The following is a 23,095-nucleotide window of genomic DNA, read 5'->3' as shown; positions in this document are numbered from 1 at the left end:
ACTTAATGCCACTGTACTGTATACTTAAAAATAGTCAAATATGCATTTTGTATTTCTTTACAGAAAAAATAAATCTATGAATTTTAGAATTCATATTACAGCTTGAAATGAGAATCCCTGTCTTTTGGAAATTATTGTAAAGGCTCCATCCATTTGTCCCCATTCATTTCTAATTCAGTCCAAGCCTCTGGAATATAAAGTTCAGAAGAATAAATATCATCACATTGGAAAGAAATAATTTTTGAATACTTAATAGCCACTGTATTTGGTAGCAATAATAAATGAATAAAAGGAGACAAAACGTTAGCACTGAAGTAGAAATGTAAATAGTACTTAATAGAAAATGCAGTAAGCACTGGAGGAATTGCACACTCAACATACAGAAGAAATTTTGGTTGTGTTTTGAGATACACTGAAGATAAATGTGATAAATACTGTGCCTTTAATGGTTTACCCAAGTGTTGAATACCCAAGTATTTTTCATTTTTAAGATTAAAATTATACATGTAATAGTTTCACTATCTATAAAACCACTTCTAATTGGTGGTAAATACCCCTTTAAATTATTGTAAACCAACTAAAGAAAAAAAGCCAGGCACTGTGGTGGGCGCCTGTAGTCCCAGCTACTTGGGAGGCAGAGGCAGGAGACTAGCTTGTGCCCAGGAGTTGGAGGTTGCTGTGAGCTGTGACATCACAGCACTCTACCCAGGGTGACAGCTTGAGGCTCTGTCTCAAAAAAAAAAAAATAGAAATAATACAGTATGAAGTAGGAAGAGATGCAGTCAAACCATTTCTTATCTAAAGTTCTTCCTATATTTGCACTTCTATCAGGTATTGCTATGGCAATTTATTTTGAGATATTCAGAGATTACAGTGAAATATCACACTGTTGAAAATGAACACTTTTACTTTTATTATTAATCCTACTTTTAATGTAAAGATAATACATGTTTATCTTTTCAAATTTAAAAAAATAAATAAATAAAAAGACGAGCCGGGCACGGTGGCTCACACTTATATTCCTAGCACTCTGGGAGGCCAAGGTGATGGACTGCCTGAGCTAACGGTTTTGAGACCAGTCTGAGCAAGAGTGAGACCTCATCTCTAAAAACAGCCAGTTGTTGTGGTGGGTGCTTGTAGTCCCAGTTACTCAGGAGGCTGAGGCAAGAGGATTACTTGAGCCCAGGAGTTTGAGGTTGCTGTGAGGTTATGACGCCACCGCACTCTACTGAAGGTGACAAAGTGAAACTGTCTCAAAAAAAAAAAAAAAAAAAAAAGACACTGTTTAAAGGTAAATTCTTCAAGAACAGTAAGTTCAGAGGGAAAAAATGAAGAAAAACAACTATCCCCAAACTTTACCATCCTATATAGTTCTTATCCCCATGTGCGTCAGCTGAGCAGAATTAAGGTCAGAGAGAGGTTAAGGAAAGTAATCCCAAGTAAATATTAAAAAGCAAAAAATAGTATGTGGCTTTGGAAAATGAGAAAGCAGGTAAAAGGATAGCATTTCAGCCTTTAAAAAAATTTCCCATTGATGAAGTGTGTCATGAACAGAAACTTCTCTGAAGGTGACAAATGGCCAAAAAACACATAAGCAACTAAGACAACCTTTATGGAAAGAAGAATGGAGAGTCCTTAAAGAATTAAAAATTGACCTTCCATATGATCCCACAGTTACACTGCTAGGTATTTATCCAGAAGGACAAAAAACATTTTATTGTTTAAGATAACAATCTTTATTGTATGAAGATATTTGCACCAGAATGTTTATTGCAGTTCGATTCACAATTGCCAAGTTGTGGAAGCAGCCCAAATGCCCATTAGTCCACGAATGGATTAACAAATTGTAGTATATGTATACCATGTAATACTTACTCAGCCATTTAAAAAGATGGAGACTTTATATCTTTTATGTTTACATGGATGGAGTTGGGACATATTCTTCTTAGTAAAGTATCTCAACAATGGGGGGAAAAAAAGTATCCAGTGTACTCAATACTATTATGAAACCAAAATATAAATGCATATTCATACAAATGATAAAACACAAATATAGTCTAGCAAGAGGGATGGGAGAAAAAGGAGGGGGAGAGAAAGAAGAGAAAGAGGGGATGGGAGAGGGGAGGGCTATTGGTGGGAGGAGTGAGGGCATTTGCTGGAATCTCACCTGATGTGCACAATGCAAGGGTATACTTCAAAATAACCAAGAGTAAACTATGTCTTACCACAAAAATTAAGTGAGGTAATGGCTATGTTAGTTTAAGTATTCCACACTGCGTATCAAATCATCACACTGTATCCCATAAATGTATAGTTATGATTTAATAAAAAATTAAATTTAAAAAATCCCCTTGAAATATAAAATCTTCAAAAATAAGACCCAATATAACAATAAATCAGGATCCTGCAAGTATTTCTTTTACAAAAATGAAGTTTAATCCAATCCAATTTTTCTGCCAGCCACATATGCCCTAGCTCCTATTTATTTTGTGTGGGAAAAAGTCTAGTGGATTACTTGTAATTATCCTATAGTTTCAAAAGAGAAAAACAAATATGAATTCACCTGATTATTTTTATCTAAATTATCTAAAATTTAGAATAAACTTGCATGTGTTGAACAGAGCATAAAATGGTTTCTCACCATCTTGCATGTATTGCACACAGCATAAAATGATTTCTCTCCATCTACATTTGTCATTTTTTCCACTGCAAACCATGCAATCCTTTGTTGGCTTTTTCATTTTGCAGTATAAAATGCATTTTCCCATTTAGTTTTCCTTCAGTCAGAAGATAATGGTCTTCCCCTCTTTATTGAATTGGTTCCTCATATTGCTGACAAGCTGAGTGATGAGATTTCTCCTGCATGAAAGGTCTACACTTTTTCTCCACTCTCCTTATCTAATGAGTAAAAGATATAGCTATTCACAACTGCAACTTCCATTAGCCAGAGAATAGTTTTTTCCATTTGTGGGACCCCCTTGTAAATCTGTATCATCCACAATACTGATCAGCTCTGTCCACTCTGCCCATAAACTTGGTGTATTTTAAAATAACTTTTTTTTTTTTCAAATTGAACAGGCTATTTCTTCCTATAATTAGCGATCAACTGTGTTTCAGGGCCAAAGAATGTACTCAGCATTGTCATTAACTTCTTGCCTTGGAATAAGAGGCACATCATTTTCATATCACATTGATAGGCACATAATTCATAGTTCTTAAGTTTCTTCTTTTTCAGATCACTTGGATAATCCTTCCTAGAAGCTATAACTTTCCATAATATGTATTTTCATTTTATGCAATTCCTGAGCAAGTTAAGGGCTTGTCTCAAACCTACCAGTGTAGATGTGATACACTGAACCACTCATATGTGCTCGAGAAACTTGTGCCAAGTGAATCACTATTCGAGATGTAAATGGCAAATCAAGACAAATAAAACTTTGTTCTTGTCTTACCATAATAGAGAGAATGTGAGAAAACACATACCATTTTCTGTTTTTTTGTTTTTTTTTTTTTTTTTTTGTAGAGACAGAGTCTCACTTTATGGCCCTTGGTAGAGTGCCGTGGCCTCACACAGCTCACAGCAACCTCCAACTCCTGGGCTTAAGCGATTCTCTTGGCTCAGCCTCCCAAGTAGTTGGGACTACAGGCGCCCGCCACAACACCCGGCTATTTTTTGGTTGCAGTTTGGCCGGGGCCGGGTTTGAACCCGCCACCCTCGGTATATGGGGCCGGTGCCCCACATACCATTTTCTGAATAACAGAGGCAAAAACACAATAAAAAGTGATGCCTTCTGACATTCGAGTGGAACAGGAAAATCATTATGTTGCACAAGGTCTGACATGGGATCAAAAAGGGTTAAAAATCATTTATAATGGTGGTTCACTCATCTTCTCATAGGTTCTTCATGGTACAGGAGACTGATACACAGGTAAAGTCATGCAACTGCTATAAGGAAAAGGGGTATTGATAGGCACGTGTATAATTAAATGACTCTGCAGAGAAAATGCAGTGACTGAGTAAACAAATTTCCCAAAGAAACTAGAAGAACAAAATATTTCAAACTCTGAGGTAATATTTAGCAATTTCCCTGCTCTACAGATTGAAGCTGAGAATATTACTAATATAAACACACCTTACAAAACTTGTATCTGGTTAGGGGCCAGTAAAAGAAAGATTAGTCAGATAAAAATTCCACTTGAAGCCTCCTTTTTTTTTTAACTAGAAATGAAGATCCTTTAAGAAGTCATTTTTAAGTCCAGCACATGTTTAGTTATTGTCACCAAGGGTTAAAGAGGACTTTACTGAAATATCTGCTTGAGAAAATTAGAAAGAACTTACAAATTATATACGCACAGACCTCAATTTCTGTAGCTTCACATAACTCAACCCCCACCCCCACCCTGCCAACACAGAGTGCATTACCTTGACTGTTTTCTTCCAAGTGAGAAGTACCCAAGCTTCCTCCATTTGGTGGCTCTACCTTCCTTATGGTTCGGAGTCCTCTCCATTTAGCCAATAGACAGAAATAGAATGGAAAATGGAATGTGGGAGGCTTTCATGAACAGGACTTTAAAGTGGTACATATCATTTCTGCCTACACACTCTTGGCTATAATAGTCATGGCTACTCCAAAGAATAGGGTAATTAGCTGTGTGATGAACAGTCAATAAATTGGGAATTTATCTCTTCATAAATAAGTATTTCTATTTTCTGAGTTTATATGCTGTAAGGCTAACATATTTATATTCACCTTATCAAATGTCTGCTTTTCAGGCCACTGCATGTGAATATGTTCGTGTCTGTGTGTGTATATATACATATATACACATGTGATTTTTATATTATCTTGCCAAAATATTATAAAACAAAACTTCACTTTCACTCTCATATTACTCTTTTAGCATCATTTTTCTGCCTCACGGTGCACATCCTTAATTAACTTCAGACTTATGTCAGAACATAGTGCTCCCATCATTACATCACATCCAACTCTAAGTATACTAAACCTCTCAACTTCTGGTTTTCTAAAAGGAGATTCAATTTTCAAAGTACACATGTGTATTATTCCATAGTATTAGGACTATCTACTGAATTGATGATATGCTGAAGTCTTAATGGGAAATTGTAGTGTAGTGTACTCACAAAATTTATCTCTGAATCCACTGCATCAGAATCACCTTAGGCTATTCAAAATACGAACCAGAAATTGAAAATTACAATCTCCCAGGTAGATAACTGAAATCTGTATTTTAAAAACCATTTCCAACTGACCCAAATTTTTAGAACTAGAATTTTAGTGGCAATGTTGATACAGGACAGGTAGCGTGGTGGCACCCCAGTCAGCTCAGCCAAGCTGAGCTGGAGGACCTGCCGCCTCCGCCTTGGCCATTTTGGTGCGGTGGCAGCCAGCAGAACCACCAGCTGGCTGGAGCATAGGCAAGGGGGAAAGCCTCCCACTCACACCGGAGGCTCCAATAGCCAAGGGGACCGAACAACTGGTGGGGAAGACACTGGCGCCTTGGTGTCTCCTTCCCTTTACACTTATGACTGAAAACTGAACCCCATTTCCTATGCCTAGGTCAATTTCAAGTAAGTTTCCTCGGCCTCAATTCTGTGAATGGACTGTGTCCATTCATTAATACATTCCTTCACCTTGCCCCAGGGAAGACTGTGTCCATTCATTTCCTGGTCAAGGAACCCATGAACCGATATATACCGCTAGACCCAAAAGGATGAAAAAGAGAGATGAGAGAGACAGAGAGCTTCTCTCCCCGATTTGGGTTTTCTCTCCAGGAGCTTTAGTGTTTTCATATACTTTTCTGTAAATAAATTCTGTTTTACCACCGATCTGTGGTCTGCGGATTTATTCTTCAAATCACAGAGACCAAGAACCTGAAATTCCGGTATCAATGTCTTCCAAGATAACATATTTTGATTATTACAGTGAATTTAATATGATTTCAATATAATTGGCCACATAAGAAATCTTATATAGACCTCAACATACATAAAATAAAACAATTGTTCTCCTTATAAAACTTTAATACTGTCAAATTCAGACAAACATCCAAGAAGCAAACATCTCTTTGAATTCTAAGACAATAAGTGTGACTTTTAAACCAGGCTGCCATTTATTTAATTTTTTGCAAATAAACTCAGGTTAAAAAAAAAAAAAAAAAAAAGCAAACGGTTCATAGCAATCAGAACTACAAAAAAGTAAGACGAGATTCCTGTAGCTTCCAGGTGTCTTCATAATTGAAATTACTCCTTAAAAAATAAAGCAAAATGAAGTTATGAAGAATGATGCCTAACAGTTCAGAATAGATGCACATGTATATATATATTTAAAATATTTGACACTCAATATACCTAGTTAATAAAACCAAAACGCCATAAAGTGAGACTGTCTCTACAAAAAAATAAATAAAACCAAAACATCAAATAGCTTGTAATCTAAACTGACAAAATTAAATAGTACAATATATTACAAAGTATTAATTATAACATTTTTAACTTTAATTTTAATAGTACTTTATTTTAATAAAGTACTATTTTAATTGATAAGTAATTTAATAAAGACATTGTCCCTTAAAATTCAGACCCTTACTTTATCGGGGGCTTAGTTTCTAGAGATACATAACATGTAATTCAAAAGTCCAAATCATTGAATTATTTGGATAGAAAAGTTATGCCTTGTAGGACAGAGCCCTATGGTTTTATTTTGCCTCCTATAAAAAGATGTATGATATACCATATAATGATGACTATTAGGAATTACCTGAATATTTACTAACTCTTCCGTTACAACTTTTGTCATTTCTATACTTTTAGATCACCACCACTACCACACCAAGAGTTGAATTTAATTAGTGAATTAGTTCCTGAATATTATTGAGATGGGAGTAGATAGATGTGGGAGTGGACAAGGTAAAGTATAAAATATTTTTATAATACTAACCAAACATTTCTTAATCAAATACAATTTTTACTATCAATTTCTCAAAAGAATTACAATAGCCTACTGCTAATACCAAGGATGACATAGGCACCTAATACTTAGCTCCTCTCATCTTTAAACTCTAGTGATTGCTAAATGTTAACATATTAAATTTATTATGGCAGTTATAAGGTTTTTTTGAAAAACCATACTCATTTTGCTAACTGAAGTGAAATAAGTCACTATGCTTTAATATAGACATTTTATATTACAGATGAGGTAGATTTTTTTTCCTCCTATTTTCAATGGTTAATGTTTAAAACTACAATAAGAAGGCTATTATTCAGGCACAACAAATGATATTTGCAATGCTGAAACTACTTACAATGTTCTCAGAAAGCCATGTGCCTCCGATAACTAATATATGGAAAAGCACTGAGCTATGGGAAAGGTGGTTCATCGTTCTCCCACAGGTATGTACTTGTTTTGATTAGTAACTGGAATTAGGAGAACAAATGATAAATGGCAGGATCTGTATCTAAAGAAGCCTGATAACCTTCAAGCAGTCACTCTAATTTCCTCCTCTCATCTCTATTGTCATTTTATGTATGAATATATACATACCATATTTTGCCGCATTTTGTGCACTTTTTGACGAATTTTTTTAGGGAAAAATAGGGATGCACATTATACATTGGTAGTACTATTGCTACTGGTACAAAAAATTTCTTGTACTTTGTATCTGTTTTTGTGTTTTGCAATTGTTACATAAGATTCTAGTACCAAATGTTAAAAAATAAATGCCAAAATTCCTTTATAATACAAAACACAAGTATCTAAATACTGAAAAAAAATTAAAAATTTGCATGAAAAATGTTCAGGAAAATTTTTTTTCCCAGAGACTTTGGGCCAAAAATGTGAGGACTTTTATGATTGAAGTTCTCTACTAAATTTACTATTTCTTTCTTTCCTTTTCATTTCTTCCTTATGTGGACAATGAAACAAAGTTAGGCATTGCAGTCATCATTAACAGAGTTTTAAGCTAGAAACCCATACATTTTCTCCCCGGCAGTCTATTATTTTTATACCATAACAGAATAAAACAACCAGAGATAATGTTATATTTCAGTAAATAGATGATTTCAAATTACTCTTATTTCTAGAGGATCTTGATGGCGTAATCTAGGCTATGGAAACTACGAACCAGCCTCTGTCCACAAAGAGAAGTTATTTTCTAAGTACACACATAAAGCATAAATTATTGTTCAGTGATTAGTCATATAACAAGCTTAAAAAGTTAATATCACTGCTTTTTATTTATTTATTTTTTTTTTGTAGAGACAGGGTCTCACTTTACGGCCCTCGGTAGAGTGCCATGGCCTCACACAGCTCACAGCAACCTCCAACTCCTGGGCTTAAGCGATTCTCTTGCCTCAGCCTCCCGAGTAGCTGGGACTACAGGCGCCCGCCACAACATCTGGCTATTTTTTGGTTGCAGTTTGGCCGGGGCCGGGTTTGAACCCGTCACGCTCGGTATATGGGGCCGGTGCCTTACAGACTGAGCCACAGGCGCCGCCCAATATCACTGCTTTTTAAAGGTCAATAAAATTGAAATGTGTGATTGGTTCTTATGATTAAACCCAAAGTTTTATAATTTCATGTATTGAATAACATGGGGAATCTACAGTATAATACTATTTTTTTTACATAATACGATTCCACTTCATGATGTTTTTAGCACAAATATTTATGCACTAAAGATAGTTTGGTCTGTCACCAAGCCTAGAGTACAAGAATATGATCATGGCTCACTGCAACCTCAAACTCCTGGGCTCAAGCAATCCTCCTGCCTCAGCCCCCGATTTGCTAGCTGGGACTATAGGCGCATGGCTTCACACATGGCTAATTTTTTCTATTTTTTAGTAGAGACAGGTTCTTGCTCTTGCTCAAGCTGGTCTCATATTCCCAACCTCAAGCAATTTGCCTGACACAACACACAAAGTACTAGATTACAGGAGTGAGTTACCACATTGGGCCAGTTATATGCATTTCTAAGGTTTAATTCCTTTAAAATTTTCATGTAATAATCTTATATTTTGAATAGTCCTTTCATATTCTGAAATTATTGTACTGAATCTTACTTTTTCTATCTCAATACGTGACTTCAGGGCAGGCACAGTAGCTCACATCACTAATCCCAGCACTTTGGTGGGCCTAGGAAGAACCGCTAGAACCCAGGAATTCACCAACTTAAACAGTAAAACAAATCCCTGTCTCTACAAAGTAAAAACAGGCAGGCGTGGTAGCATGCACCAGTAGTTCCACTTTGTTGCCCTCGGTAGAGTGCTGTAATGTCACAGCTCACAGCAACATCAAACTCTTCGGCTTAAGTGATTCTCTTGCTTCAGCCTCCGGAGTAGCTGGGACTACAGGCCCCCACCACAGCGCCTGGCTATTTTTTGGTTGTGGTTGTCGTTGTTTGGCAGCCCTGCTGGCTGGCGTCCTAGCCGCAGAGCTACAGGCACGGAGCCAGAAGAATCTCTAGAAGTCAGTTTACATTTAAAAAAGATCAATTCCTGGGGCGGCGCCTGTGGCTCAATATACCAAGGGTGACAGGTTCAAACCCGGTCCTGGCCAAACTGCAACAAAAAATAGCTGGGTGTTGTGGCAGGTGCCTGTAGTCCCAGATAGTGGGGAGGCTTAGGCAAGAGAATCACCTAAGCCCAAGAGCTGGAGGTTGCTGTGAGCTGTGATGCCACAACACCCTACTGGGGGCAATAGAGTGAGACTCTGGGTTTAAAAAAAAAAAAAAATCAACTCCTGCACATGGGTATAATTACTATACAATAAATTAATTAATTACGCACATTTTAGGTGTTTGCAAAAGTCTACCTGACAATTTAAAATGTAGAAATGTATATGAACCCAAACTCAAATCTTCATACATACATTGTATTGCAAAGCTCCATGAAGATCATTTTTTTAATTACAGTTATAAAGTAACAAACAAATTTCTACCTCCTCACAGTGACAGTTTTTTAAAAAGAACAAGAAAATTCCACAATATGTTAATTCCACACATACTACCTTCAAGGATGTGGAACCTGCTGCCTTAAGGGAATTTGCAGCCTTCCAGGTCCTCAAGTGAGGCCTTTTGACTAAATCCAAATTTCACATAACAAATCCCTTTATTAAAAATGGGTGTAGCAGAGAAAGATGAAGCTTTTCTTGCCTCCTTTAAAACTTAAAAAAAGAACAATTTTGAAATCAGAAGCCCACAGATTCCCTACCCCTGCTAGCTTATTCACAGTTTCTAAACCAAAGTGTACCAGTGGGACATGTTAATTAGTGAATTACAAACTCCAACACTTAAGTTCCTAAGGACCCAATATTCAAAGTATCAAAAGGGTCATTTAAAAGACTAGGCTAGGAATAATAAAATCAATTTATTTCTTACTTCATTCATAATTCAAAACTTATGTATAAAGAAGCGACAAACACAATTTACTTAAATTCTGTATGACAGGAATGAGCTTTATTAATCCCAGGAAGGCTCTAAAATGAAAGAAAGTAAACACTGTGAAAATAAGTAGTTACTCCATTTTCAAAGTTAGCAGAAACTTCTCAGATGTTATGACTACTAATTCAATATACTTTGGAGATTATCTGTTTTACTTCCCTTTGGAACTTTAAGTCCATGAAAACAATACCTCAATAAAAATATATATATATGTATTTACAAGAATACATACTGACAGCACAGGGGAAAAAAACACTTATTTTTAGGGATATTCAAGACCTTTACTAATCACCACTACTGCAAAAAGTACAAGTTTAGCACTGTAAGAAACAAAGAGCAGCAGAAGTATGTCTTATGGTGGCAGGATAGAATATTCAATAAACTTAGTTAAAGTTCAAAAGTGTATTAATAGAAAAGTGTACAGATTAGCTTTGCTGCCTATCCAGATAAAAAATATTTGCCTGACAGGACTAAGTCACAAAAATAAAGGCATTCGGGGCGGTGCCTGTGGCTCAGTGAGTAGGGCCCATATACCTAGGGTGGCAGGTTGGAGCCTAGCCCCAGCTAAACTTCAACAACAAAAAAAACAGCCCAGCACTATAGTCCCAGCTACTCAGGAGGCAAAGGCAAGAGAAGGCAGGAGGCAACCTCCAGCTCTTGGGCTCTCGCCTAAGCCCAAGAGCTGGAGGTTGCTGTGAGCTGTGACACCACAGCACTCCACCGAGGGCAACAAAGTGAGACTCTGTCTCTAAAAAATAAATAAATAAATAAACGCATTCATAAAGAATTGTAGGATGGCATTTTGAATAAGTTTTACCTCTCTGGTTCTACCAATTAGTTGCATGGAAAAGGTCAGAAATATTGCCTTCAATGTATTCAGAGGATTTTCAATATTTTGAACTTGGCCTGAAAGAAATATTTATGAAAATATGAAAAGAACAAAAGTCACAACATATAAATAAAATGCCTTTTTGGGTGTAATCTCTGAAATCTCGTAGAATCCTCTAAGTCACACTTAAACCTGAAATACCCCAGGGGTGTGTTCTGTTCCTCTTCCATTTTTTTTTTAACCACTTACATTTTCAACAAATGTTGTGTAATTACCCTCTATGGATTTTCCTTGAGTCTGGATTTAGTGAACAAAAACAAAAAAAGCATATGCTTCTAAGAGCATATAGCATAATTACATCTACACATTTAAAATACGTATGTAATATGAACACGTGTAATTATAAAAAATTATAAAAAGGAATTCGTAGGTGTCATTATTTGAGGCAAATGAAATACAATAAATAAAATTACAAAATTTGGTGGTCTAAAAATAACAATGAAAATTATCTTAAATCCATTTAGGAACTAAACACTATCCTAAACATATGTGAGAAGCAAAAGCAATAAGAGAAACTTCCTTGATTTAAAATAAAATCAATACTAAAATCACAACCAATTTAGAAATAATAGTCTACAGACTAAAACATGAGATAATATCAGAGTGGTAGTCATACAAAAATATGCACACTTAAATGCAATTAGAATATTAAAAATGTTTGTACTCAAAATTAGTTATTAAAATTATACAAATATTGAAAAATAAACCAAAGAAAGCCAAAGAAAATAATTAAGACAATAGGAAAATAAAAAGAACATATTAGAAGCAATATTAAAGAAAATAATGACAAAGCTTCTGCTTTTGAAACACAAAACAGAAAAAAGGTTTTGGAAAATTCTAATGAAGAAAATACTCAAAACAGCAGTAATGAAAAATGGGATAGCATATAGACACAAGAAACATTCAAAATATATGTATTTTAAACTTTTACAAATGTTATTAGGGTCCACAAGCAATTGGCAGAAGTAAACAAAAATCCTCAATTTTATACTAGGTCACAAACATAAAGTTAAGGAAACATAGGCAGTTCATAGTAAAACATACAAACCATACTAATAAAAAGCGAGTAGGAGAGCCACAAACTTGTAAATTATGACCCTTTCAAACACTGATGATAAAAGGTCTACTTATATTAGTTTTAAAGTAATAAAAAAGCTCAAAATGTAAGCCAAAAAAAAAAAAAAATCTAAAAATCTAAAAAAAATCTAAAATCTAATGCAACTTTTTTTTTTTTCTCCGAAGTCAGATCTCTTTATTAAATGATTTTCACAGACGAGAAATAAAAAATAAAAGTAGAAATTGGCCCCCATGAGGAGCTACAGGCCTGACGGCACATGACCCCTGCTGCAGCAACTTGGACAAGTTCAGCTATATCCCTAAGGTCAGGAAAGGAGAATGAGGATATGAATCCTAATGCAACTTCTTGATAAGAAAAAGATTCAAAAATGAAGATGATTAAACAATAGATTGGCTGGATACACTTAATACAACAGACTTAAAATATCTAGAATGAAATCTGGAGGGAAAGAGTAAGGATAAATACAAAAGAGTCTACATGATGTGAAGATTAGAAAATCTAATCGATGTCTAACTGGTGTCTTAGAAGCTAGTACTTTTTAAAGAGATAAAGCTGAAAATACTCTAGAATTCTTAAAAAGTGACAATTACCAAACTATTCATAACATCAGACAACTACAGAGCACCAAAGACAAAAAGATATTTTAAGTAACCAGTAGGTAAAAGATGATGTCATAGAAAGGGCTTTTAGGCTGGCAACTGACTTCTCATCAGCAACAAAAGCTAGATAACTATGGAAAAATCATCTTTAATGTGATAAGTGAAATTGCCTGTCTACCAAACATTCACTACATAATGAAAACTTTCAAGAATGAGAACAAAATAAAAATATTTCCACACTAAGAAAACTAAAGCATTAAACAAACTACAGGCCCTACCTAAAGGAAATTGAGACATTTCAGATAGGAAAATTTTTCTACATGAAAGCTCTGAAAGAGTGGGATGATCCACCAAGGGTAACACCTTTTAGACTTCCATTTATGAAGAAAAGGACCAGGATTCTTCAGAATTAACTTTAGATTTTGCTAAGTTTACCAAAAAACAAAAGGATGGAAAAAAAGAAGAAGAAAATGACAAAACAAAAATAAAAAATAAAAAAACTAAAAGGCATAAAAAGAATTTTTAAAAAGAGGGAATAAAAACTTATATAAATCCAAATCATACATTCAAATGCTATGAAACTGGAATCTTTAGCCATACCTTTTAAACGCTGTATACAAGTAATACATAAAGGTTAAAACTCAAAAAAGATTGAAGCTCAAGAAGAAAGATGTGCCAGGCAAAGGGTAACCAAAAGAATTAGCAAAGTTATAATATTAAAAGTATTAATTTCAAAACTAAAAACACTAGTCAAAATGCAGTTCAGACATGTAAACTTGTACATACGTGAATAAACTAGCTACAAAGCATATAAAGCAAATTGAATAGAAATATACAAATTGGCTTCTCTTTTGAATTTGTGGGGCTTGTATCCTTTTTCCTAGGCTGTTGGTTGCTGGAGGGGAGTGGAGAGGAGGGCAAGTCAACTCCCACCACCTTAGCAGTCTCTGTGGGGGTTGTAGATGCAAATTTGCCCTCTTTTCTTTTCCGGAGCCAGCAGTCTGGGAAGGATATAACTAAGTATTAAAAAACTACTTCAGTTTATAATGTAGAACACTGTATAGATCAGTGGTTCTCAACCTGTGGGTTGTGACACACAGGAACTGTATTAAAGGGCAGCGGCATTAGGAAGGTTGAGAACCACTGGTATAGATGGACTTCTGCAGATGTAATGAAAAAAACTGGTGACAAAGTTGCAGAAAAGGGTAGAAGCATTTTTACAAAAACTTATTTGTTGACTGTTTTACTAAAGACAATAAATTAAGCCTCTGATATACAAAATAGGTCCAAAGTTATAGTCCATGTTCATAGTCTCTACACACTTATGACCCATAAATACTGAAAGAATACTTCATCAGCAAAAGAATTCTGCTATAAGCATTCCCTTTATTCCAGAAATACCTGTGTAGACTAGAAAACTTAAAGTAGATTGGATTTTGAGAAGAGATAACACAAAAGAAATCATAAATCCCCTGTAGGCTATTCAAATAGTGATGAATACACTTGGCATTCCTTATTAGTAAATGTTTTAGTGTGTAATAGTATAAAGAAATATTAAAGCTAATTTTGAATGAAAACAAAACCCAGAAATGCCAAATAAACAAATCCACTATCATAGTTGGAGACTTGAACACACCTTACACAGGTGATATTCAGTCAACCAAAAACTATGAAGATAAAAATTGAAAAAAACAATCAGATATATAGAACACATTACATAAAATTCTAAAATACACTCTTCCCAAATCCGCATGAAATCATAAAAAAAAAACCCAAAAGGCGTAATAGCTTTCCTCAAATTAGTTTTATATAGATGACATTTTCTGACCAAATTAAACTAGATTGTCCTCCCACAAACATATAGAAGACCAAATCAATTTTCAAAGAAACTCATGAATCAATGAAATAACAAAAATTGAAAATGCTATGAATTGAATAATTGCGAAAATACAGAAGGTATCTATAGCCTTGAAAGTTTAAAATCCAAATACATGACTTTATCATCTGATAAAAATGAGAGTTTACAAAAAAAAGCACATCTCCACCCAAAAATAGAAGGGAAGAAATGATCACAATATCATGAGAATTCAGTGAAACTAAAAAAAGCAGATCACAAAAGCCATATGTTGAATCTTTGAAGAGATATAAATAACTGAAAAGTGACCAAGGAAAAGTATTAAATAAGCTACACAAATGCATCAGGAACGTAGCATTAGGAATGTCTGAAAATAGTGACCAAGGAAAGTATTAGATAACGTATAAACATATCAGAAACATAACACTAGGCGCTCTATCCTAAAACAGGGTCAAATAAGCCCACTATTATAACCCTGGTCATAGCAAGGGCCTCGCACCAGGAAAAGACTCAAACATTTGAATTCATTAAAAAAATCTGGGCTGGTGAATAAAATTATCCTCTCTCAATTAGCCTACTGCATAAAGCATTCTTCTCCTTGAGTTACACCAATATGTCTCCATGATACGGTGAAGCAACCCGAGACCCCATTCAGGGACTCTTTCCATCTGCACACTCTTTGTTCATACTAGTACCAGTTCCTTTCATGTTATTGGCTTTAGAATGTCTGTAGTTCTTCCCACCAGCATATGAAGATGAACAAATGGGCAACTGAGAGAAACCCAGGACTTTTAATCTAGATGCCAGAGCTTGCCCCCAACCCTAGATAATGGTCAGAAATCAGGTTGTACTCAGGAATTCAATCCATCCTGACATGAGGGTAGAGGCAGGACACTGGGAAAGAGCAAGAGGGATTAGGCCCAGGCATGGGAATGAGCTGTTAAGCTTCAACCATAACATAAGCTTTTTCCTCCCACCTCCCAACTGTTCAGTAAGCAGCAGACCTCAGACGCAAAGAAGTAGCTTAGAGGCCATCCCTCCTTCCACACTTCAGGCCAAGAACACTAAAGCCTAAGTTGGAGTCTTACCTGCTCTAGAATCCTTTCTCATGCCCTTGTCCCTCAGGGAGCTGTGGCAAGCTCATGTCTCCAGCAGGTTGTATGGAAGCCTTGGTGAAATATAACATATAGTATATGGGTATATAATATATGGGTAGGGCTAATTTTTCAATCTATCTACCTGCCAATACATCTATCTCACCTCATTCACTTTGAGGGACACGGCACAATCTTTCTCCTTGTCACCAGTGTTCTGTTCCTGGGGCTGGGTCAGCAGCTGAGTTTTAGCCTCAGGGAGTTCCAGATGCAGGGGAAGCTCCTGTGGCATCTTTGCCTCAGCCTCAGGGAACAGCGGCTTACCCTGAAGTGTATATTGCAGCTGGAGGAAGGTCCGGTACCTGGAAGGACATGGTAGGTGTAAAAGGAGGGAATCTCAGCTAGACTATTCTGGGTATGCAGTCCATGCTCTCAGCCTTACTTCTGTAGCTTGTCCTGTTCCCATCCTGCCTGCTGCTTCAGGATGTCAACTTCCTGACTTAGCCGCTCAAGCTCCTGCTGAATTTCTGTCTGACGCTTCTTTACCTCTGTAGAAACCTCACCCAGATGCTGAAGATGCTTCTCCTGCCAGGATTGAGGAACAGACATGGCATATCAGATGCTGAAGTCTTAGAGTCATCTCTCCTACACTTCCATCCTAAATCTACCTTGGGGCTCAGACTCGCTGATGAAAAAAGGGACCCTATTCACTTCAGGCAAAACCAGGCAAAACTTACAGAAAAGAAAGGATCACAGTGAGCTGTTCTAAGGTGAGGCATTCTCAGGAAATGGGCACAAAGATAATAAAGCTCCTTTTGCTTGCTATGTTCCAGGTATTTCTTTAAGCCCTTGCTGTAGTGATTAATAACTCCATAGCATAGGTGCTATTATTGTCTCCATTTCATAGATAAACAAAGAAAGTTAGGTGACCTGCTCAAGGTCATGCAGTGGTAAATGGTAAGTAATGCTGAGATTCAAGCCCATGTTGGAAATTATAATACCTCTAAGGAAGAAACAAAATGAAGATTTTCTAGAAAGAAGACAGAGCCTATGTAACAGCATAGTGGTGGGAAGGGATAATCTCCTAGGGAGATGAACCTACCTGTTGTAGTTGCCGCTGCTTCTGAGCTGCTCTAAATTTTTCCACAGCTATTTGCTTCTGCCGGTAGCAAAGAAGGGGGATAGGGAGAAAAGATATGCATTGTCCCAGCTGAATTTTTAGGAGGTGGTAAATGAGCTAAACTCAGTCTGTTCACTCTTCCCTTCTTCCTGTCGGTCTGCCCTTCCCTCCCCGATTCAATGCCTCTGAGCGCACCTTAGCCTGGAGCTGCTCATGGGCCTCTTGGAGCTGTGTCCGCTTCCTGTGGACCTCTTCCTCCCGAGTCAGGGCCTGTGTCAGGACACTTTTGATGGCCTCCACATGCTCCCGGTATGTGGCTTTCAACTCTTTCCATTGTTCCTTGGCTGCAATTGCCTTCTGTCCTGAGATGAGCCACCAGTAATGAAGGCATAAGTGAGTCTGGCCTGCCAGCCTGCCTGCTTCCCTGCAATCCTGAGCCTCAGTCTTACCATCAGCCAAACACAGGAACTAACTGACATATTCTTTCCTACATCACCCAGGCCAGCCCCACCCTCAATCCCCTGCCTACTCACGGCTCAAGTCTTCAGAAGCCAAGGGGTCAAGGCCCTGAACAGGGTCCTCCTGAGCCAGGAAGTTCTGCAGGAAATCTACCACCTGAAGCTGGCTGCAAAGCAGCCTGTCTTTCTTCTGGGAGTCCTGTTCAGAGGAAGGGTAGAAGCAGGGAACATCTTTACCTCCCTGTCCTATGGCCCAAATAGGCTGGCCTTCCAATCTGCTCTCCATTTCAACAGGAGGAGCCAGGATCAACCCCTGACTTCTGAAAGGCTGGCACCCATCTTATACATACCATCATAAACTCAGCCAGGATCTGTGCTGGCAGTTCTGACTCTTCCTGCAGGCCTATATGCTCCAGGATGCCTGCCACCTCAGCCAAGACTCTGGAGGAGCAAAGAAAACAGGGCAAACTGCAGTCTCCTATCGTACTTGTTCTAGAGAACATGAACATGCACAGATGTGAATGAGTTTATCAGTGCTGAGAGTCTTGCCTTCACTAGGGGCTACATAGAGGCCAGATGGTCTACGTCATCAGACCAGGAATAGTGTGTGCCTGGAGAACATACATTGGTAATAAGGGCCAACAGAAAATATATCTGCCAGTCTGTTAGGTAATTAGAATCTCCTGGGTGTCCTGCTTTGGTGCTGTCTTGAACAACCGCTTCACCTACTAACCAGAGAAAGGCGGGAATGCTTTATCAATCTGAAAATTACCCTCACCCCCTGCGGGCGGGCTCTCCCAGCGGGAACTCATACAGGTAGATGGAATTGAGGACATCTGTTGCTCATTTACTAACAACCTACACTCCCAAGGGCCTACCCCAGGCCTGGGCCAATCAATGGAAACAACCTGAGACAGTAAGTGACGAGTCAGTGTCTCTCTCCCTACTTTCGGAGACAAACTTGTTCCATTTCATAATAAAGAGCTGCTTATGTAAGACTGCCTGAGGTCCCTCTGTTGTATTGGCCTTTTGGTGATTTTTCCCTCCAAAGCAGCCAGAGAACCTTTCATAATAAAGAGCTGCTTATGTAAGACTGCCTGAGGTCCCTCTGTTGTATTGGCCTTTTGGTGATTTTTCCCTCCAAAGCAGCCAGAGAACCAGGATAACAGAACCAGGAGGCTGGACTTCACACTTTGGTGTATCAAGTCATTCTTAGGACAAAAGCACGCCCAGAACCAAGGGCAGGCTGCCACCCTGACAGGGAACAAGTAGTGTGGGGAAGGGGCCGCGATTTTAAACGGAGTGTCTCACTGAATAGAAACCACCGCAAAGACCAATACACAGGTGGATACACACGAAAGCGGAAAGGGCTGAGGACAAAGCTCTGACGGCCCTCGGGAGCCTCTGGCAGACGCACTGGCCTTGGAGCAGGGACAGAGGGCAAGACGCCTTGTTCTAGGGTCCCGGGTTTTTCCTTTTTAGGACTGGAGCTCTCTACTGAGAAGCCGGAATGAGGATACAATTACCGATTGGGAAAGTACTGTCTTGGGACAGAAGACGGAAATTAAAAGGCCCTTTCAGGATGGAAGGTCTCCTATTATTAGAACGGCGACGCCTGACGGGATGTGGAAGGCAGGCGGGGATGTCCCGTTTAAAAAGAACTTTAGGGCAGACGTCTCCTTCCAGGGCACACTCCTGGAAGCGGAGCGGAGAACAGTCCCTCCAAGGCCGGACTCCCAGAGCCGGACAACAATCACCTCAGAAACCTGTCTGGGGACGGGGATCGGATCACCTCAGGGTAGGGGCGAATCTAAACAGCTGTATCGGATCGAGAGGACCAACCACTGCCCGCAGGATGCCGCAAGATCCGCCCCGTCTCGTTCCCAGCTGTTCCGCGGCCGAAACACTTACTCCAGGGATGCCGCTCCTGTGTCAGACCCCGTCGCTTCCATCTTTCCGAACGCCGAGTTAGCTACCTTCACCCCCGCCTCAGAGGGCTTCGTATTCACCGCGCACTGCCCGCCGGGACAGGCGATTGGCTGCCGTGTCACTGGGCGGGAATAAAGGATTATCTTGCATTTTAATTGGCAGGCTCGGATTCACGTCTTGGTGCGGCCCACCGCCTGACGCAGGCGCAGTTGAGTCCGGCAGCGAACGGTTCTACGCCTGCGCGCTAGCCAATGGGCGGTGCTGGAGACGGTAGGAGGGGCGTGGGCTCGGCAGCACAGGGTCTGAATTCGCCTGGCTCTGTGCGGAAAATGAAAAATATGGATATGAGTTGCGTCTCAGGGTAACTTAACGGAATTCATACTTTGTTTAGAAATAGAAGCTGTTTTCTAAGACGCTGGGCATCAGTAATAAATTACTGTTACTATCCTGAAGATACTAAGAGCAAATGGCACGAGCTCAGAAAGCGTACAATTTTAAAGTTCTTTTTTAAAAGATGTGATGCAGGGGAGTGAAGCCAAGTAGAGCCCAGAGTATTAAGGTTGACAAGATAGAGCTGAAGTTCCGGAGAGACCGAGGTAGGTAATTTATAGGACAAAGGAGAAAACTGTTCAGAGAACTCAGAGTTCTGCTATTTTCTTGAGTATTCAGCTAAGTACCGTGGAGTGTGTGTCTGAGAAAACAAAGATGCCTGGAGAAAACAGGGTCAAAAATAGTGGGTATTGGGTAGAGTACACAGAAAAGTCTTGCTTTTGTAGTTATTTACTAATTATTTAGTAGACAATAATTAGCCCTAGACTGAGCACTCTGCAGGTGTCACCTAACATCTTAAAAGACCCAAGTGGCTCAGACTGTTAAATATAGGACAGACTAAACTTCAGTAATATGGAAATATGAAATGTTCAATAACCAATAAGGTACAGTGCACATCTAGCATTCAATTAAGAATTATCAAGCTAGAAAAAAGGAGGAAAAGAAGACCTATACTGAGGGGAAAAACTCATTTGCTTATTCAAACCGAAAGACATGTTAGAATCAATAAACAAGAACACTAAAACGGCTAAATCTATGTAACTGTATATAGAGAGAGTGTAGTGATTATAGCTCTATAACTATATCTCATGTTCAAAAAGTTAAGCAGAGTTATATTCAAAAAGGTAATAAATAATGGTAAGGATGTGGAGAAAGTAAGACCTTCATGTCATTGATGGGAATGATGCACCTTAGCAGTTCTTTGCAGAGTTACCTTAGCTTCTTAGCAGCTGAAGTTGCTTAGCTTCTTAGCAGGTAAACATAGAGTTACCTTAGGCGCCACAATTCCACGCCTAACTAGATATCCAAGACAAATGAAAACATACGTGCACACAAAAACTTACACCCAAATGTCCATACCAGCATCATATACAAGGGCCAGAAAGTAGAAACAACTTAAATGCCCATTAGCTAGTGAATGAAGAAATGTATCCATTTAATGCCGTTTTATTCAGCAATTAAAAAAAGAATGAGGTACCATATACTAAAATATGAGTAAATCTTGAAAACATTAAATATACTAAGTGAAAGAAGCCAGCCACAAAAGACCACGTAGTATTCCATTTATATGAAAGTCCAGATAAGGAAAATCTACAGAAAAAAGTAAATTTCTGCAGTGGTTGTCCAGGGCTGGAGGTCAGTGGGGTTGGAACATTGATGGAGTACAGTGAAAGACTGCAAATGGATATGGGCTATCTTTTAAGGGGGTAAATAAAAATATTCTACAGTTAGGTTATGAAAGGGTTGAACAATTTTATACAAAAAGCCATTGAATTTATACTTTATATTGAACTACTGTTGTTAAAAGCTTTCAAAAAAGTTAATCAAAGACATGAAACTTATAATAAAGACCTTCAAAATTGTAGAGATAAACTCTATAATGTGATGGAATTAGATGGCATTAATAGCATATTAAACATTGCAGAATAAAAGTTTAATGAAATTGAAAACATTTTTTAGAAACTATCCAAAATGAATCACATAATAATAAAAGAAAACATTAAAAATAATATTAAAAATTAAAAGAATATTAAAAAAAACAACAATGAACTTTGAGACTTCTAATAGCGTAATATACTTGCAAGTGGAGTCTCTGAAGGAAATATAAGAGAGATGTAGAAAAAAAGTAATGACCAAAATTTGAAATTAGATGAAAGTTTTAAGTTTACATATCCAAGAAGCTCTGAACTCCAGATCCAAGAAATATGAAGAACCAAGGCATATCATAATTACATGGCTCCAAACCACGGATACAGAGAAAATGCTTAGGCAGTTGTAAGTATTGAGGAGGGATGTTGCCTACAGAGAAACAAAAATAAGGATTATAGGAAATTTCTTGTTGAACAAGCAGCAACAAGCCGGTGGAACAACATCTTTTAAGAAATCTTAGAATTTTAAAAGTCAACTTTGATTTCTTTATACAGCAAGCACCACTCAAAAATGAAAGGTAATTAAAGACATTTTTAGATATACAAAAGTGGAAAGAATTTTTCAGTGTCAAATTTAAACTGTCAGAAACGAAAGACATCTTTCTGACAGAAGGAAAATGACATTAGTTTGAAATTTGGCTGTTTACAAAAGAGTGAAATATACCAGAAATAATTACATTAGTAAATATATATATATATATAATGTAATTAGTAATATATATTATAGTGAAATATACCAGAAATAATTACATTAGTAAATATATATATAATATATAAGCCAGTAGATGATCTAATACATGCCCACATAAGACTCAATTCAACTTGGGGGAGCGGAAGGAGAAAGGAAATGGGTGTTCTCCCACTTAATTGTCACAATGTAAGAGTATATGGCACAGCTCTTGGGTTTGGGACACAACTATAAGAGAGACTCTACCTTACAAATACAAACATTGTAACTTAGTTGTTTGTACCCTCACATTAATCTAAAATTAAATATATATATTATATATATATTTACTAATGTAATTAGTATATATATTATATATAATACATATATACATATATATTACATTAGTAAATATATATAATATATATTTATATAATATTATAAATATATAATATATATTTATATAATATTATAAATATATAATAATAATTTATAATATTATAAATATATAATATATATTTATATAATATAAATATTATATATTATATTATAATATATTATATTATATATTATATTATAATATATTATATTATATTATATATAATAATAATTTATAATATTATAAATATATAATATATATATAATATTATAAATATTATATATTATATATATATTTACTAATGTAATATATATGTATATATGTATTATATATAATATATATACTAATTACATTAGTAAATATATATATAATATATATATTTAATTTTAGATTAATGTGAGGGTACAAACAACTAAGTTACAATGTTTGTATTTGTAAGGTAGAGTCTCTCTTATAGTTGTGTCCCAAACCCAAGAGCTGTGCCATATACTCTTACATTGTGACAATTAAGTGGGAGAACACCCATTTCCTTTCTCCTTCCGCTCCCCCAAGTTGAATTGAGTCTTATGTGGGCATGTATTAGATCATCT

At 37.0% G+C, this 23,095-nt stretch overlaps 1 protein-coding gene and 1 long non-coding RNA gene across 5 annotated transcripts in view; one reads left to right on the top strand and one right to left on the bottom strand.

Annotated features, from left to right (window-relative positions):
* Positions 1 to 6,111: 6,111 nt before the first annotated feature.
* Positions 6,112 to 19,554, bottom strand: ZWINT (ZW10 interacting kinetochore protein). Of its 4 annotated transcripts, none has more exons than XM_053584596.1 (9): positions 19,463 to 19,554; positions 17,902 to 17,992; positions 17,627 to 17,750; positions 17,289 to 17,455; positions 17,076 to 17,132; positions 16,416 to 16,558; positions 16,140 to 16,335; positions 15,968 to 16,047; positions 6,112 to 6,268 (listed from the first exon to the last, which is right to left on the bottom strand). In XM_053584596.1, exons 1-8 carry the CDS (start codon positions 19,501 to 19,503, stop codon positions 15,973 to 15,975), a joined length of 894 nt encoding a protein of 297 aa, XP_053440571.1. In that variant the 5' UTR covers positions 19,504 to 19,554; the 3' UTR covers positions 6,112 to 6,268; positions 15,968 to 15,972. The 4 variants fall into 4 exon arrangements, with proteins under 4 accessions (XP_053440571.1, XP_053440575.1, XP_053440573.1 ...); XM_053584598.1 differs by lacking the exon at positions 6,112 to 6,268 and adding an exon at positions 13,787 to 14,025; XM_053584599.1 differs by lacking the exon at positions 6,112 to 6,268 and adding an exon at positions 15,677 to 15,773.
* Positions 19,555 to 19,774: 220 nt separating this feature from the next.
* LOC128582008 (uncharacterized) overlaps positions 19,775 to 23,095 on the top strand; it is a 33,809-nt gene continuing 30,488 nt past the window's right edge. Inside the window, exon 1 of the long non-coding RNA XR_008378965.1 lies at positions 19,775 to 20,076. This is a non-coding gene — a long non-coding RNA (uncharacterized LOC128582008). The remainder of the gene's footprint in view (positions 20,077 to 23,095) is intronic.

Source organism: Nycticebus coucang, chromosome 3, assembly GCF_027406575.1.
Source record: "Nycticebus coucang isolate mNycCou1 chromosome 3, mNycCou1.pri, whole genome shotgun sequence".
NCBI lineage: Eukaryota > Metazoa > Chordata > Mammalia > Primates > Lorisidae > Nycticebus > Nycticebus coucang.
This window is presented reverse-complemented; position numbering and strand designations above follow the sequence as displayed.

Excerpts from the sequence above, each read along its gene's own strand:
- ZWINT (XM_053584596.1), bottom strand. The coding sequence starts at position 19,503 with ATGGAAGCGACGGGGTCTGACACAGGAGCGGCATCCCTGGA. Across the intron at positions 17,993-19,462 it reads ACAGGAGCGGCATCCCTGGA|AGTCTTGGCTGAGGTGGCAG; the intron begins GTAAGTGTTTCG and ends TTGCTCCTCCAG. Across the intron at positions 16,336-16,415 it reads GAACAGGACAAGCTACAGAA|GTACCGGACCTTCCTCCAGC; the intron begins GTAAGGCTGAGA and ends ATGTCCTTCCAG.